Source organism: Lathyrus oleraceus, chromosome 4 (assembly GCF_024323335.1).
Source record: "Lathyrus oleraceus cultivar Zhongwan6 chromosome 4, CAAS_Psat_ZW6_1.0, whole genome shotgun sequence".
In the NCBI taxonomy this organism is placed as follows: Eukaryota; Viridiplantae; Streptophyta; class Magnoliopsida; order Fabales; family Fabaceae; genus Lathyrus; species Lathyrus oleraceus.
Window position 1 is genome coordinate 463,577,661 of NC_066582.1, and position 17,376 is coordinate 463,595,036.

The following is a 17,376-nucleotide window of genomic DNA, read 5'->3' on the forward strand; positions in this document are numbered from 1 at the left end:
GGCCATTTTCTGGATTGGGCCTGTTGTGAGCTGAGCTTTTGTTCCTTTAAGGTCAGTGTCTTGCAGAACAAGTTGGAGTGCTTCGAGAAATGTTTTGCAAGATTAATGGGCAAATTTTGGGGTATGACAGTATTCAATCCCTTGATACCTCGAAAGTGCGAAAGCCGCTGCTATCTTCTTTTCCGGTCTCTAGTTGATTGAATAGGGGCAGCTGTAATACCTCAAATTTTGACCCCCTCATTCATGCATTCATTTTTAGGTCATTTAACATTTCATATTGCATTTCATCATGTCAATCGGAATTAGATCCAAGAAGCTTGAATATCATCCAAGACACTTTGTGGGTCCTATCTGGGTGATCAATCAACACAAGGGAATGGCTTGAGATACTTCCAACATGTTCAAATGGGGTCTATTCATCAGTCAAAACATTAATCTTGAAGGAGCAAAAGTTTGTTCATGAGCTGTCATGCTCGCTAGGCGAGCAGAATGGGTCGCCTAGCGAGTCCCAAGAAAAGCCACCAGAATCACCTACGCTCAGAGGAATTTCTTGAACTGTCATGCTCGCTAGGCGAAGCCCACGCGTTTTGAAAAAAAAATAAAAACAAACAAAAAACAAAAAAAAAACGAAAAATAATAAAATAATAAATAAATAAATAAATAAAATATAACAGAAATATCTTGGACTTGGACCTCTCTCATTTGAGCCCACAAAGCCACGAAAATCAGGTTATAAATTCTGAAATTTCAGTAAAGGAAAAAGAAAGAAAGAGAGGGAGAATTGGTGAAAGCTGAAAACACTCTGAAGTTTCCTTGGAACAAAACCCTAGAGAGATTCTAACTAATTCAGAGCAACCTCCAGAGACTGAAGGGAACTCATCTGCAAAGAACCAATTCCCTCTCATATAAACCCTAAGATTGTTCTGCAAAGCCAACGGTGCAATTCAATTTCAATCGATCTCTCCAATCAGTAGGTATGTCATGTCTCGATGTGTGGATCCTTGCCCCTGACTTTGAGTTTTGATACCCTTTTAATGCATTTGTTTGACAAGGGGTTTAGGCCTCCTACCCTTGGTTGTTTTTTGTGAGCTTTTTGTGAATTTTAATGGCATGATTAATGTGATTCTCTGTTTGGTGCAACTCTTAATTGCACTCCATCTTGTTTCTCTAACCTGTTTGTTGAGTTTTTTTTGTGAGGGCTCACATGACTCTTGAAGAGATAGCTTGCTTGGCATTCCACTTTATTTGTGGGTTACCATTTGGAGATTTATTTCGATTACCTGTATTGACTTACTTTCTTTGATGGTGCCAGCTCGAGAGATCTCTGGGTTTCTTATTCCTTTAGCTGTTATTACTTCGGATCTTTATCCGTGTGGTAGACCTCTTGATCCCTTTATCTTTCCCGCATTTTACCGCTTTCTTAGCTGGAAGACCTCGATAGCAGGCAATGTTTTCTTTTGTTTGTTTACTTTTGTGCCCAAAGACCTCCAAGAAGAGGCACCAGTGCTAAAGACCTCCATGAAGAGGCAAATGGCGGATAAAAGGGATTAATAATCAATCCCCTGTTATGCAGTGTGTCGTTCTTTATGCTTGCACTACGTGCTAATGCTTCAGAACAAAAGACCAAGATCTTTTGTCCGGTCAGTCAATGGAGAGGGTTCCACCTTTCTGAATCCCCACTTTTTTTCATGAGCTCACCCTGTTCAGGGTTAAGAGCTATGAGGTCTTATCCTAATTACCCTTTTGATCTGCTCACCCTGACGTTCAATATCAGTGGTTAAGAGCCCATTTGATTACCTATTCCATGGCTTGTTTGTCGAGGTTGATATGACCCCTCTTGACTAAAGCCCTACCCATGTAGGTTTGAGCCCCCTTGGTGGCATTTTACTTTATACATGTTTGTTTTGTATGGTGTGATCGTCTCCCCATAGGATTGTTAGGCTTCGTATAGTCTCTCGTTTGCATGTCAATTAAGGTAGCACTGTTCCTTCGTCTAGGACTTCCTTTTTTGCATGAGCATTCCCAAAACCCAAACAAACTCATTGATTTTTCTTCTCCTAAGAACACGTTAACTCCTTCTACTACAAGCGAGTAAGTCTCCAAAGGTCGAGCATCCGGTAGATTGCGTAGTAACGTCATTCATCTAAAAAACACAACCCTTAACCCGTAGTTAGCCGAACTACGGTTTGCTCTGATTCTCATTCCAGATGAGATACGTAGGCATAAGACGCGATGTCTTAGCGAGCACACTCCTATTTAGCCCATAGGTAGCCGAGCTACGAAGACTCTGATTCTCATATTCAGATAAGATACGTATGCAGTGGATGCGACATCCGTGCGAGTCATTTTATTTTGACCCCTCTTTTAGTAAATAGTACAATATATAAACTCACACCCTTTAGACAAGAACAACAAAAGTGGATCCCGTAGAGTACTACAGATGCGTAGGGGTGCTAATACCTTCCCTTCGCATAATCGACTCCCGAACCCAAGATTTGGTTGTGAGACCTTGTCTTTTCCTTTCCCTTTTCCAGGTTTACTTCGAGCGTTTCCTTTCCCTCCTTCGGGATAAATAATGCACGGTGGCGACTCTTCTGTCATTTCTTTCTCGCCGGTTGTTTTTTCGCATCTCCTTTTTTAGGTTGCGACACACGTCATGGTAGGGCCCATGGCGCCAGCCACAGTGGGAGCCATAAGTGTAAAATGCTGAATTTTAGGGTTTTTAGCTCGTTTTCACTCCTTTTCTCGATCCGGGCTCTGATTAAAGTAAAAACCTGAAAACAAAGAGAAACATAGTAATAACATAACAAAATGATAATAAAACAACTAGAATGCATGCGAAATCGGAGTCAAAATTACGGTGAATTTCAGTGTCATCACACCTCAAGAAAATCGTGGGAGACCTCAGAGGTAAACTAACGCACCTGGATGTGGAACATGGGGACGTTTCGATCGGGCCGATCATTAAATTTTTGTCAATCCCACGTAACATTTATTATATCAGGAATAAAAAAAATTACATTATTTTTTATTATTTGATAAAAAAAATTAAAAAAAAATTTTTTAAAAATAACACAAGGGTGTATGCGCCAGATGAATTGACGCATATACCACATGCACCATGCAGGCGCCAGAGGCATTGGCGCCTCCTCATGAGGGTCAATGCATGCGCCAAGGGCATTGACGCCTCCTCATGAGGGGCCCAATGCAGGCGACAATGCCTTAGACGTCTCTTCTTGGTCTATTAAGGATGTGTCGGTTCATCTGGCGCATCCTCTTTAAAATGTGGTTATTTTGGTTTTTATTTTGAAATAATTTTTATTTTCGAATTATTTTTGAAAAAGTTGGTTATTTTTAAAAAAATCGTTGTTTGCCCCTATCATTGGGTTTGTGGCAGAAAAGAAAGTAAACAGGTTCTCATATTTAGGGGGAGGCTCTAAATAGAAAGTCATTGGGTAGTGTTAGGAAGAGGCATTGGACAACATCATGTTTGTTGTTTCTTGTAAGCCTAAATGTATTAAACTCCTTATAGCAAATTTCCTTTTTTGGTTATGGACTCAGCCTCCCAGGCGTAAGTGTAGTTTTACGGAACTAGGTAAATAGTTGCTTATGAATTTTATTGCTTTTCTGCTTCATCATATATTACTTGTTATTATAGTGGTTCTGGTGTAACTTGTCGAACCTGTTATCGAAGCATCAAGTTCGACATTTGTCCCTTGAGGAACATAATTTCAATTGGCATCAGAACATGCACCTTAGCCTGTTGGGTGAGCTCTAGGGAAGATAAGTTTTGCTCAAATGGAGACAATGAAAGATGGAAGACCAGTCAACAAACCACCTGTTTTGGATGGCACAAATTATGATTATTGGAAGGTTATGATGGTTTCATTTCTCAAATCCTTGGGAAATAAAACTTGGAAAGCTATGATAAAAAGATGGAAACTGTTGGTGTAAGCCCTAGAGGCCAATACTTTTGGTACTTGTATCGAATTATTTATTAATAATAAAAGGCTTTTTCTTTATTACATTTGTTTAATAAAGTCCGTAGAATAGTTAGTCCGTTTAATGCATCAAGTGTGACTTGATCATGAGACCACATTAAACATAAGGACACTATTCTTAAAGTATCCGTAGTCGAGCTTTATTGTGAAGTGGGATAACATTAAAGCATTAAGACTATTATGTTTGTAGACTGATGATCACATCTCATGGATCATGGATAAAGAGTTATCAAGTCTTAAACATAGGTATGAATATTAAGAGTAATATTTATATCGGATTGACCCGCTATGAGAATACTATATAGAAAGTTATGCAAAGTGTCATAAGTTATTCTCATGGTGATAATAGTGTATGCCACTCTTCGACCTGAAACCACTATGGACCCTAGATGTAGAGTCGAGTGCTTTGTTGCTGATCCAACGTTGTCCGTAACTGGATGACCATAAAGACAGTTGATGGGTACTCCACAAAGCATACTGAGGGACATGAGTGACCTAGATGGAATTTGCCCATCCTGCGTAACAGGATAAATGTCTATGGGCCCAATATTGAACTGGACAAGGATGACACGGTCTATACCTTGTGTTCAATATAGACATAAGGGCAAAGGGGTAATTATACACATAATTATTATCACAGGAGGTTTTGTCATATCACATGACATTTTCGTGACTTGGGTAGCAGTGATGTGTTGCTAGATACCGCTCACTGTTTATTATGTTAAATGCGTGATTTAATATAATTGCCAACGTCGTGAAAACCTACAGGGTCACACACAAAGGACGGATTGATGAGAGATAGAGTAACTAAGGAACATCGTAAGGTACGGTGTACTTAAGTAGAATACGAAGTATGGTAAGGTACCAAATACTTAAGTGATTTTGGCATATTATGAGATATGGGCCAAAATACACTTAAGTGGGCTTTTTGGCTTGAAGCCCACACAAGTGGTTCTATAAATAAAACTCTTATGCAGAAGCATTGTATGGGAATACAACACAACTGAAGAGTTGGAATTTCGTATCTCTCTTTCTCTCACTCAAAGCCTTCATTCATAACAGCTAGCACGGCGATTGAAGGAATCCGTTCGTGTGGACTGAGTAGAGACGTTGTCATCATTCAATGTTCGTGATCGCTCCGTGGATTTATATCCAAGGTTTTGATCGTTACAAGAGATTTGCACCAAAGGTTTGAATCACCACAAGAGGTAATGATTCTATCACTGATCATGCCCATTCGTAAGGATCACTAAATGGAGAAATTTTTAAATTCCGCTGCGTCTTGGATGGCAATTCTCCTACAGTGGTATCAGAGCCACTTACGAAACCATGAATCTGATAACTGTTTTTTGTTCTCCATTAATATGATTAAAGATAGAATGAATCAAAAATTAAATTGAGATCGATCAAGTCATATATATGATATATGTAATCTTGATGCAAAATATATTATATATGATATAGTGTTCTGGTTTCGTTCATTCAAACACTCAATGGTTATTTTCCTTTGAGCGATCAATGGTCATTTGCTTCTTGATCCGAGATTAGTATGGTGAAGCAATGACGTGTTGATCAATCATACTGAATCAACAATCGAGATGTGTTTGACGGTCTGAAATTGGTGCATCAGGGTTAGTGACGGCACAAGGGTTGTGTTGTCAGAGAGTTATGCGATTGGGGTTGTGACTGCACAAGAGTTGTGCTTTCTAAACACTTTTTGGAACATTGTTAACCGGTTAACGCATATGGTTAACCGGTTAACGCAATGCGAAATAAAAATTTTAAGGTTTTCAAACAGTGTTAACCGGTTAACGCATTTGGTTAACCGGTTAACGCAAGACGGAAAACAGTTTTCCAAGAGATTTTCAAACAGTGTTAACCGGTTAACGCATTTGGTTAACCGGTTAACGCAAGGCAAAATTCACCCGTTCGGCTAACTCAGTGCTTTAAAAGTATCAAGTGTTGATGCGAAAAACGACGTCGATTTTAAATGAATTGTTCATTAAAATTTCGGTTTTGCGTAGTGTGATCGGTCGTCGAGATTTAATTTGATCTTAATAAATTAAAGGAATTAATAATAATAATAATAATAAAGTGTTTATTATTGTCCTGTGGTGATCGGTTATGGCCTTAGTTTTCCTTTATTTTGTTTTGGGTTTTAAAATACGACCTGCGTGTCGTGCCTCTCTCTTTATCTCCCAAATGTAACTTCTTTTCTCATCTCAATCCCTCGTATGTAAAACGAGTTTCTTTTTGTAATGTAATGATATGAAGAAAGCAAAGAAGTCAGTGCCAAAGGAGGACAACCTTGAAGATCTTGTAGGTTAGCTTAGGTTCTCTCATTGGCTTGGGAGAACAATTGCGCTAGGGGCCATAACTGTTTCATTATGTATGTATGTATGTTGATGCATGTGAATGTATGTTGATGCATGTGAGAGGCGATTTATATGATAAATAAGCCGGTGAGATCAGAATAATTGCAATTCCCTCAAATTAAATATTAAGTTTATGCTTTCCAAGTTTTAACACTCATCAAGACTAGTATCGGATAATGTAGGTTTCGCCTACGCGAGGTGCATGTTCTATATTAGTAAGGTGTGATGGGATAATTGTAATATCCAACTGTTAAAACAATGGGTCAAACTTAACTAAACAAATTATAATAAGATTATATATATGTTTAGAAGCAAGAGTTGGGAATGATCCATATGATGGATTGGAATAAGGAGTTATTCACCCAACTGAAATTTTCGAGAGTTGTATGAGATACAATTGGAAGGAGTTCCTACCTAAATAACCTAGTTTTGTGTAATCCTCCTACGCGGACTTAGAACGAAGTGAAATATGGATCTCGACCCACTAGAAAATCTTCCAACGGGATTTTCCAAATCAAATGATGAGGGTCATTTGTTTTGAATAAAATAGTGGGAGCATATTTAATTAAAGGCCTAATTAAATATGTCAATGATACTTATATTTTCATTAATCCTTATGTAGATTACCATGACAGCAAACACCTCTAACAACATCCTGTGAACTATCCTTGATAAGGAAAAATTGTCTGGGACAAATTTTCTGGATTGGCACCGAAACCTGAGGATTGTCCTCAAACATGATAAAAAGATGTATGTCTTGGAGACACCTGTTCCTGAAGAGGAACCTCCTAGTTCTTCACCTAAGGCAGAAAGATATGCTTATAAGAAGCATGTCGATGATGCCAATGAAACTGCTTGTCTCATGCTAGCTACCATGAACTCAGAATTGCAAAAGCAACATGAGAACATGTCAGCGTTTGATATGATCGAACACCTGAAGTTGCTCTATCAAGAGCAAGCATGGCATGAGAGGTTTGAAGTTTCAAAAGCCCTTTTTCAAGGCAAGTTAGCTGAGGGAGCCCCTGTAGGTCCCCATGTACTCAAGATGATTGGGTATGTGGAAAACCTTGAAAGATTGGGTTTTCCCCTCGGAAAGGAACTTGCGACTGATTTGATCTTGCAATCGTTGCCAGATGGGTTCAGTCAATTTGTCCTAAATTTCAATATGAATGATATGGACAAATCGCTTCCTGAACTGTTCGCCATGTTAAGAACTGCCGAGCAGAATCTGAAGTCAAAAGGGAAATCCATTCTGATGATCGGAAATGGAAAGAGACAGAACAAAAGGCCCACTAAGCAGGGTGATAAAGGGAAAGGCAAGGAAGTTGCCAAACCCAAACCCATCGTTGCTGCTTTAAATCCTAGTGGAGGCATAGCAAAAGAAGGCACTTGCTTCCATTGCGGTAAGACCGGACACTGGAAGAGAAACTGCCCAAAGTACCTGGAAGATAAGAAGAATGGAGTGGAGACTTCAACTTCAGGTATTTTTGTTATTAATTCATCTACTTCTGCATCATGTGTATTAGATACTGGATGCGGTTCTCACATTTGTACAAATGTGCAGGGGCTGAAAAGAAGTAGAGATTTGGCAAAAGGTGAAGTCGATCTACGAGTTGGCTATGGAGCAAAGGTTGCTGCTTTAGCCGTAGGAACTTATGTATTGACTTTACCTAGTGGTTTAATAATTCAGTTAGAGAACTGTATTATGTACCTGCAATTAGCAAGAATATTATTTCCATTTCTTGTTTGGACAAGTTTGGTTTTTCATTTATAATAAAGAACAATTGTTGCTCAATTTATTTGAATAACATATTCTATGCTTCTGCACAAATGAACAATGGACTATATGTCCTTGATCTTAAAATGCCTATTTATAACATTAATACTAAAAGGATGAAACCTAATGAGTTAAATCCAACTTACCTTTGGCATTGTCGATTAGGCCACATAAATGAGAAACGCATTTCCAAACTCCATAAAGATGGACTGTTGGACTCTTTTGATTATGAATCATATGAGACATGCAGATCTTGTTTAATTGGAAAGATGACAAAGTCTCCATTCACAGGAAAAGGTGAAAGAGATAATGATCTTTTGGCCCTCATACATACTGATGTATGTGGACCACTGGACATGCCAGCCAGAGGAGGTTTTCAGTACTTCATCACATTTACTGATGATTTCAGTAGATATGGTTATGTGTATTTAATGAAACATAAATCATAGTCCTTTGAAAAGTTCAAGGAATTCAAGAATGAAGTAAAAAACCAACTAGGTAAGAATATCAAAACTCTTCGATCAGATCGAGGTGGTGAGTATTTAAGCCTAGAGTTTGATGACCATCTAAAAGAGTGTGGGATCCTATCCCAACTCACTCCTCCTGGAACACCCCAATGGAATGGTGTATCTGAGAGAAGAAATCGAACCCTGTTGGACATGGTCCGATCCATGATGAGTCACACCGATCTTCCAAACTCCTTTTGAGGACATACACTATTGACATCAGCTTATACACTTAACTGTGTTCCATCCAAAAGGTTAAGAAGACACCATATGAGATATGGAGTGGTAAGAAACCACATATGTCTTACATGAAGATTTGGGGTTGCGAAGTTTATGTGAAATGACAAATTTTAAATAAGCTTGAGCCCAAATCTGACAAATGCTTATTTGTGGGGTATCCTAAAGAAACAAGAGGGTATCACTTCTACAATCCTTCTGAGGGCAAAGTGTTTGTCGCTCGAACTGGAGTTTTCCTAGAAAAGGATTTTATTTCCAAACGAATCAATTGGAGGAAAGTAGAGCTTGAAGAAATTCAAGAATCACAAAGCATTGATACACCTATGGAGGAATTAGAGCAGGAAACACAAAGAGTTGTGTAAGAGCAACCTGCTCAAGTCACTACAACAAACAAAACCTTAGACAGCGCTTTTTTTAGCCTTAGACAGCGCTTTAAAGCGCTGTCTAAACCTCCGCTGCTAAAGGTTTAGACAGCGCTTTTTTAAATCTTAAAAGCGCTGTCTAAGCCCCCCCCCCCCCCCCTTAGACAGCGCTTTGGCCAAAAGCGCTTTATAAGACCCTCTTATTTTAAATTTTTTAGGTATACCTTAGACAGCGCTTTTGAAAAGCGCTGTCTAAGCCCCACCCCCTTAGACAGCGCTTTGGCCAAAAGCGCTTTCTAAGACCCTCCTATTTTAATTTTTTTAGGTATACCTTAGACAACGCTTTTCAAAAAGCGCTGTCTAAGCCCCCCCCCCCCCCCCCCCCCCCCCCTTAGACAGCGCTTTTGCCTAAAGCGCTTTCTAATCCCCCCCTTAGACAGCGCTTTTTACAAAAGCGTTGTCTAAGGTATACGAAAATTTTTGAAACTTTTGTTTTAAACCACATTTTTTCCAGGTTTATAAACCAGAATTTCTACCTGTTTTCAACCAGATTTTGATAGACAATTATCACATTTTATATATGCCATTTTGGCCTTTTTTCTACCAATTTTTGGCTAACAAATATATATATATATATACCAATTCAAACCAATTTTGCCTTAAATGTATCAAAATATATACAAATTTATGTACACATTTACAAGTCATTACATATACTACAAATGTACACATTAATTACACAAATTTATGAACAAACATTGAGCTCTATCATGAATTGACACCACTCCTCTTTGATTTCGTCCACTTGATCCTTTGTATAAAATGCACACTTGAATTCCTCAAAGTACTACATAATAATATAACATATTTTGAATTAATTCCAACTATTTAATTATATGAGATATGTGTAAATATAAAAATAACTCATAAGTTAGAAATACATACATCGGTGGGAATCTTTAGTCGGCCCAAAGCAAGAGTATCTCGCATAAACCTCAACATGAAATACCCGCAATCTATTTGATTACGTTGTTGAGGACACTACATATGCAAAAAAAAATATGGATTATAAATCCTAAGTTTTATCAAGTGTCATCACTAATATAATAAAAAATGTGGTAATTAAAAATATACCGCCACTTTAATCCATGTAATGGAGTTGGCGCCCCTCCTTGAGGTTTGGATATCTCGTTGGGCCCGAAAGCTTGTAGGACGCTAATAAAATAAAAATGAAGCAATTAGAACAATTCACATAAACTAAGAAAATTTTTGAACATTCTCACTTACGTGTCAATTAGGACCTTCATATCCGGGTATGTTGTCCAATCATTTCCTAACGAGTCAAGATAATACACAATTTCTCGGATAGGATTGATTGCGAGCAACAACCAATGTCCACTGTAATGATTAGGCAAATGTTAGATGGTAACTTGGAAAATAATTATAATAGATGAATTTAGAATGAAATGCTAACCCGGTATTAAACGGTATAAAAAACAACTTCTCCGCATCTTTATTGTCCATGAGGATCCGAAGAACGTACTCCGTCACGGTATCCGGTCTACTTAAGATTAAAACTAAGTTGACGGTCGCGGGTGCTAAGAATCCGAATGACACGTCCAAACCATTGGGGCGCATCAATTTGTCATACAAAAACCTAATATAAAAACATCATTAACACCTCTTTTGAAACATAAAGTAAACCGGATTAACATAAAGTAAACATCATTAACATAAGTTGTTTAATTAATAAAACAAAGTAGACCGGATTTACCTAATATATGTATTGACAACGTTGACGCCGATTTCTTCATGACTAAAAACTTGCATGAAGTCTTCATTACCAATCATTTGGTCGTAATCAAAGCCGAAAATCCCTACCTCCATATGTAGGGTCCGAACACCTCCGGTCGGTATATCGGTCATCTCTAGAAATGTCCTGAGGCACGACCTATACTTGGTGGTAGTTTTTTTCCTAGCTACGGTCTTCTTAGCACCAGAACTTTTTACCCGTGCGGAGGCGTTGCTAACCTCCTTTTTTTGTTGTGCGGAGGCATTGCTAACCTCATTTTCTTGAAGCTACATGTCATATAAATAGTTAGATCAAATTAAGAATGTAACAACTTCCATGAATATATGTCATATAATTGTATATTACCTCTTTTCTTGAAACCGTGGACTCGGTATGCCGTGGAATCGCATTATCTTTTGATTTGGATTTTGTGGGAGTCTATTTAACATAACCAAGGAAAATATGTAAGTAAAATTTTAAGCATAAATTTTAAACTTTGAATATACACATTAAAGTTAACATAAGTTTTAAGCATACCTCATATCCTACGCATATGAGGTTTGTCGGCCATGCAACAAACGAACCTACTGCTTCGTGCACCGTTGTTGCATCCGAATCATCGCTAGGATATGGTAATGCTGCATTCGGCTCAACTGCAATATCAACTGATACCTTCAAACATCCAGCAGGGAGCTCTCTAGTGTGGAGTAATACTCCGCTAACGTTATGCACTTTTCCCTTGCCAACCATCCGATAGTATGGTGACGACAAATACAGCTGACAATGGGAAATGCCCTAAAACCAATAATAACAAGAAATCGTTAATGTGTATATATGTCAAATACATAATTTAAGCAAATAGTTCAATTTAAGACAATTATATGTAATTACCTCTGGAATGTTCGGCTGAAAGGTACAGTTGATACTGTCTTTATCCGAAGCATCTCTGTATACTGTTGATGCGCTAGCCTCTCTTTCTCTCCTCAATGCATCAAGCTCAGCTTGCATGGCTTCCAATCTTGCATGAAGCTCCCGATTACTAGGAGCCTTTCCTTTTTTAATACTCAGGGAGGTCGGAGTGACTCCAAATCCCTTACCCCTCACCCGACCATAATACTCAGGGACATCTAATGCCCGACTAAGTATGCCCTTAGTATCATCGGGAGATAAAGACTGAGATAGCTCCTCCTGAAAAATCAGATGAATACCGTATACTTGTCAAATATTTGTGTATTTGGGGTTTAAGTCCTTCATACTTGATATATGCATTGCTTCAGCTAGCACGGTGACACCACTATTTTGCATAGTACTCTTATCATCTTGTTCTTTGGTATAAAATGTGTATCCATTAATTGAATATGCGCTATGAGAAAACACATGCAAACTTGGACCATATGCCAAACATCTCAACCTTTCTGTTACCGAAGAAGGATCTGAAGAGCGCTTCAAATAAATATGATCCTTCAACCATTGTATGAAACTTTGATTGTGCTCTATAACTATCCAATTTTCATTTCTGTTCGGATTTAACCTTCGGAGTACATCCTTGTGCATTTCAACATATGGCTCAACCTCATTATTATTGTGCAGAACATACAAATGAACTTGATCCCGTTCATCCCTTGATATTGTCACAATTTTATTCCCAATTAATTTTTTACCTTCCATTTTGTCGAAAATCTGAGCTCTGGGGAGTCCAATCGATTGAACGTTAGACAAATATTCAGTACAAAACTCAACAGCTTCTTCAACAATGTATCGTTCAACAATACAACCCTCTGGTCGACTTCGGGATTTCACGTACCCTTTTAATATTTTCATATACCGTTCAGCAGGGTACATCCATCTCATATAAGCTGGTCCACACAACTGTGTCTCTTTCACAAGATGAACAACTAAATGAACCATTATGTCAAAAAAGACGGAGGAAAATACATTTCAAGCTCACACAAGGTAATTACAATCTCTTTTTGTAGTGTTGGTAAGATCTCGGGATCGATCACCTTACTACAAATTGACCTAAAGAAAAAACACAATTTAGTTATGGCACTTCTTACTTTTTCTGGCAAAATAGAACGTATACCTATCGGTAGAAAATGTTCCATTATAACATGGCAATCATGTGTCTTCAAATTCTTCAACTTGAGGTCTTTCATAGAAACAAGTCTTCTGATATCAGATGAGTATCCTTCTGGAACCTTAACTTCACTCAGAGACTTACACAAATTTTTTTTCTCCTTTCTAGATAAAGTAAAAGCAGCAGGTGGTAGATATGTTCGTCTTCCTTTCTTCACGGGTGCTAATTCAGTTCTCATTCCCATTTTTAACATGTCCTCCCTTGCTTTAAGGCCATCCTTAGACTTGCCTTTTATATTGAGTAATGTACCGATAACACTTTCAAATACGTTTTTTTCAATATGCATAACATCGAGAAAATGTCTCACGTACAAAGACTTCCAATATGGCAATTCAAAAAATATCGACCTTTTCTTCCACCCACCTTTCACAATCTTATGTGCAAAAGGCTTGCCAAACTCAGTACGCACATCTTTCACCTTTTCAAAAACTTGTTCACCTGACAATGCGGGTGGAGCTCTACGATGTTCGGTGTCTCCATTGAATGCTTTTCTCCACCCACGGTAGTGATGTTTAGAATGTAAGAATCTACGATGACCGAGAAACACATTCTTCTGGCAAAGTTCCAATCGAATCGTATCGGTTCCGTCTTCACAAACAGGACACGCACGTTGACCTTTAATGCTATACCCAGATAGATTCCCGTATGCTGGAAAATCATTAATTGTGCCAAACAACATCGCCCTCAAATTGAAACTTTCTTTCCTATATCCATCATAAACCTCCACACCGTTCTCCCACAAAATCTTTAAATCTTCGATCAGAGGTGTCAAGTATACGTCTATGTCATTCCCTGGTTGTTTAGGCCTAGAGATTAACATAGATAACATCATGTACTTACGCTTCATACATAGCCACGGAGGTAGGTTATAAATCATAAGAATCACAGGCCATGTGGTATGTGAGATACTTTGAAGACCATGTGGGTTCATTCCATCAGTAGATAATGCCAATCGAAGGTTTCTTGCTTCTGATCCAAACTCAGGATAATCATTATCAATCTTCGACCACTGTGGTGAATCAGCCGGATGCCGATACTTTCCATCAATAATTCTTTCATCTGCATGCCAAGTAAGATGTCTTGCATCGGTTTCACTACGAAACATGCGCCTAAATCTCGGAATTATCGGAAAATACCATAAGACTTTTGCGGGAGATAATCTTTTCTTATATCGAGACAAACCGCATTTAGGGCACTCAGTTAACATTGCATATTCGTTACGAAACAAAATGCAATCGTTAGGACAAGCATGTATCTTATCATAGCTCATGCCAATAGAGCACAACATTTTTTTTGCCTCATAGGTTCGATTAGGAAGAACATTATCATCTGGTAGCATTTCTCTCATAAGGGCCAACAACTCTGTGAAACTTTTATCCGACCATCCATTGCCCGCCTTTAAGTTGTACAACTTTAATACCGCAGAAAGTCTTGAGAATTTAGTGCAACCTTTGTACAACGGTTTCTCTGCATCGCTTACCATCCTCTCAAACATTTCAGGACAATCATGAAGATCTTCTTCCAGTGCTTCTACAATCTCTTCAACTCGATCACAATCGTATGTTTCCGTGTCTTTGTCGTATGAAGCATAGGTCGTATTACTTTTTCCACTCGATTCAACATTCTCGTTAATTTTCTCACCATGAAATATCCAACACTGATAACTTTGATCAATTCCATGCCTCAGCAAATGCGATTTCAATCCATGTGCGTCAACCTTACCAATATAACAACAACGCAAGCAAGGACAATGCATTCGTCTGGGGTTTTCAGCGTGTTGAACAGCATACTTAACGAATTCCGCAACCCCACTCTCGTACTCTTTGGTCATTCGATCGGCACAGATCCATGTTTTATCCATGGTTTTCCTACTTATTAAAGTAAACAATTAATCCAGACGAAAATACATAACTAAGGTAGTATCTTTGAATATCCTAACAATTATAAAGTTCAATTCATTTTAAACTTCAAAAACCTATACATAACCAATGTTAATATAAACTTCAATAACGTATCCGATACGCCAATATACCAACTTTAATTACCTCATCACTTTCATTTTTTATATTACAAGAATCAAACTTTTTCTATTACAATATACCTATAACTATACCTATAACACGTTAATTTTTCTATAACAATGTACCTTATGAACTCAGTTTTTACAAACTCAGTTTTCTAATCAAACATAACAACAACAATGTACCTTATTGTTTTCCTTACAAACATCAACATTTTTCTATTGTCAACTTCTAAACTCAGTTTTTATGAATCAAAACAACTTCAACAAGAATAATACACTAAACTCAGTCAACAAGATTATGCACATTCTCAACATTAGTAAACTACCGCAAGATTATAAACATTCTCAACAAGATTATAAACATTCTCAACATTCTCAACAAGATTATACAGTAGAAACGAAGAAATGAAGAAATATTGAAGAACATACCGCAAGAAATGAAGAACAGTAGAAACGAAAAACGAAGTCAACACCCAAATGTCGAGACACGTACGATTCTTCAAACACGTTCAATGATTGAAACCGAAAAATGGAAGTGTATTCGTGTTCGCTGTTATTCATAAGTGATTCATTAACATTTACATTTCAATTTGAATTTACAACTAATAGTTTCATTTCTAACTAACTTCTTAATTTCAATCTACATTTGTCTAATTCATGCACTCTCCAAAGTAGTTTATTTTGTGCACAAAAACCAAATCCACTATCACTAAGGACATCAATTTTACCAACACAAGTTGGGAACAAAATTGTTTATCATCCTCTAAGGAAGAATAATAAAGTGTTTTCACCCAATAGATGTGTGGGGAAAATAGAGGCATCACTTAAGTGGGAAAAGGGTTATAAGAATGTTGAGGTTTTCAGTAAGGAACATCTTGCTGTGTCCTTGGCTTATGATGTTGCTCAACTTTCTACCAAGTTTACCAAAGAAAGAGGTGCTTTCACGGTTGCTTTGTCTGGTGGATCTTTGATCAAGTACCTTAGGTGAGTATTATCAATGTAAAATTTGTCTCTCTAATCTTGAATATAAGCAAATTAAATCGAGCAATTTAGGAACATTAAGCGCTTTGTCAAAAAAAATTGTATGTTTCGATTTCAGGAAATTGGTTGATTCGCCATATGCTGAAACCATAGATTGGTCAAAATGGCATGTTTTCTGGGTTGACGAGAGGGTTGTCCCAAAGGATAACTTAGAAAGTAATTATAAGCTTGCCAATGATGGATTTCTCTCCAAGGTAGTTAATTCATGTGCTTTGTTTATTACAATATCATAGGTGCTAAGTTTAATGATGTCTCTTATTCTAATCACATTCTTCTGTTAGGTGCCAATTCCCCCTCTCAATGTTTATTCTATTGATGATTCCCTACCACCTGATGGAGCAGCAGATGTTTATGAGACAACCCTTAGACGCTTGGTTACTAGCAATGTGATAGCCACATCAACCAATGGGTTACCAAAATTTGATCTCATGCTTCTAGGTATGGGTCCGGATGGACATGTTGCATCTTTATTCCCGGGTCATCCTCTTCTCAATGAGGATCAGAAATGGATTTCTTTCCTCAATGACTCACCAAAACAACCACCAGAGAGAATCACTTTCACATTTCCAGTGATCAATGCTTCTTCCAATGTAGCAATGGTGGTTACCAGAGAATTCACAACAAGTTCAAAAGATGGAAGAAGAGGAAGAGCATTAGAGCAGAACGTACCGTATTCAAGTGATCTCCTTGCGCTGCAACCTTCGATTCAACGTTCGCAAGAGCAAACCCCCACTTCGAAGGATCTCCTTGCGCTGCAACCTTCGATTCAACGTTTGGCTTGATTGGAGCTTAGGGTTAGGTTTCAAGAGGAATTTATGGCGTTTTGTGGTTTAGCTAGAGAAGAGGAACTGATAGGGTTTCAACGTTCGCAGGAGGGAAAACAAAAGAACAGAGAACGAAAATTGAAATAGAGTCTGAAATTTTATTTTAATTAGACCTTAGACAGCGCTTTTGTGGAAAGCGCTTTCTAAGGTATGCCTTAGACAGCGCTTTCCAAAAGCGCTTTCTAAACCCCCCCTTAGACAGCGCTTTTGGTTTTAATTTTTTTTTAATTTAAAGACTTTAGACAGCGCTTTATCAAAAGCGCTGACTAAGGTCTATATTTAAAAGCGCTTTCATTATTTT

The 17,376-nt window shown here is 37.9% G+C and overlaps 1 protein-coding gene across 1 annotated transcript; it reads left to right on the forward strand.

The window, feature by feature from the left end:
* Positions 1–15,844: 15,844 nt before the first annotated feature.
* On the forward strand, positions 15,845–17,033 carry LOC127137973 (probable 6-phosphogluconolactonase 4, chloroplastic; the record flags this gene model as incomplete). The annotated part of the gene is made up of 3 exons (XM_051064379.1): positions 15,845–16,194; positions 16,310–16,445; positions 16,533–17,033. Coding segments are annotated over 3 exons (987 nt in total), but the record flags the coding sequence as incomplete, so codon positions are not given.
* Positions 17,034–17,376: the final 343 nt, after the last annotated feature.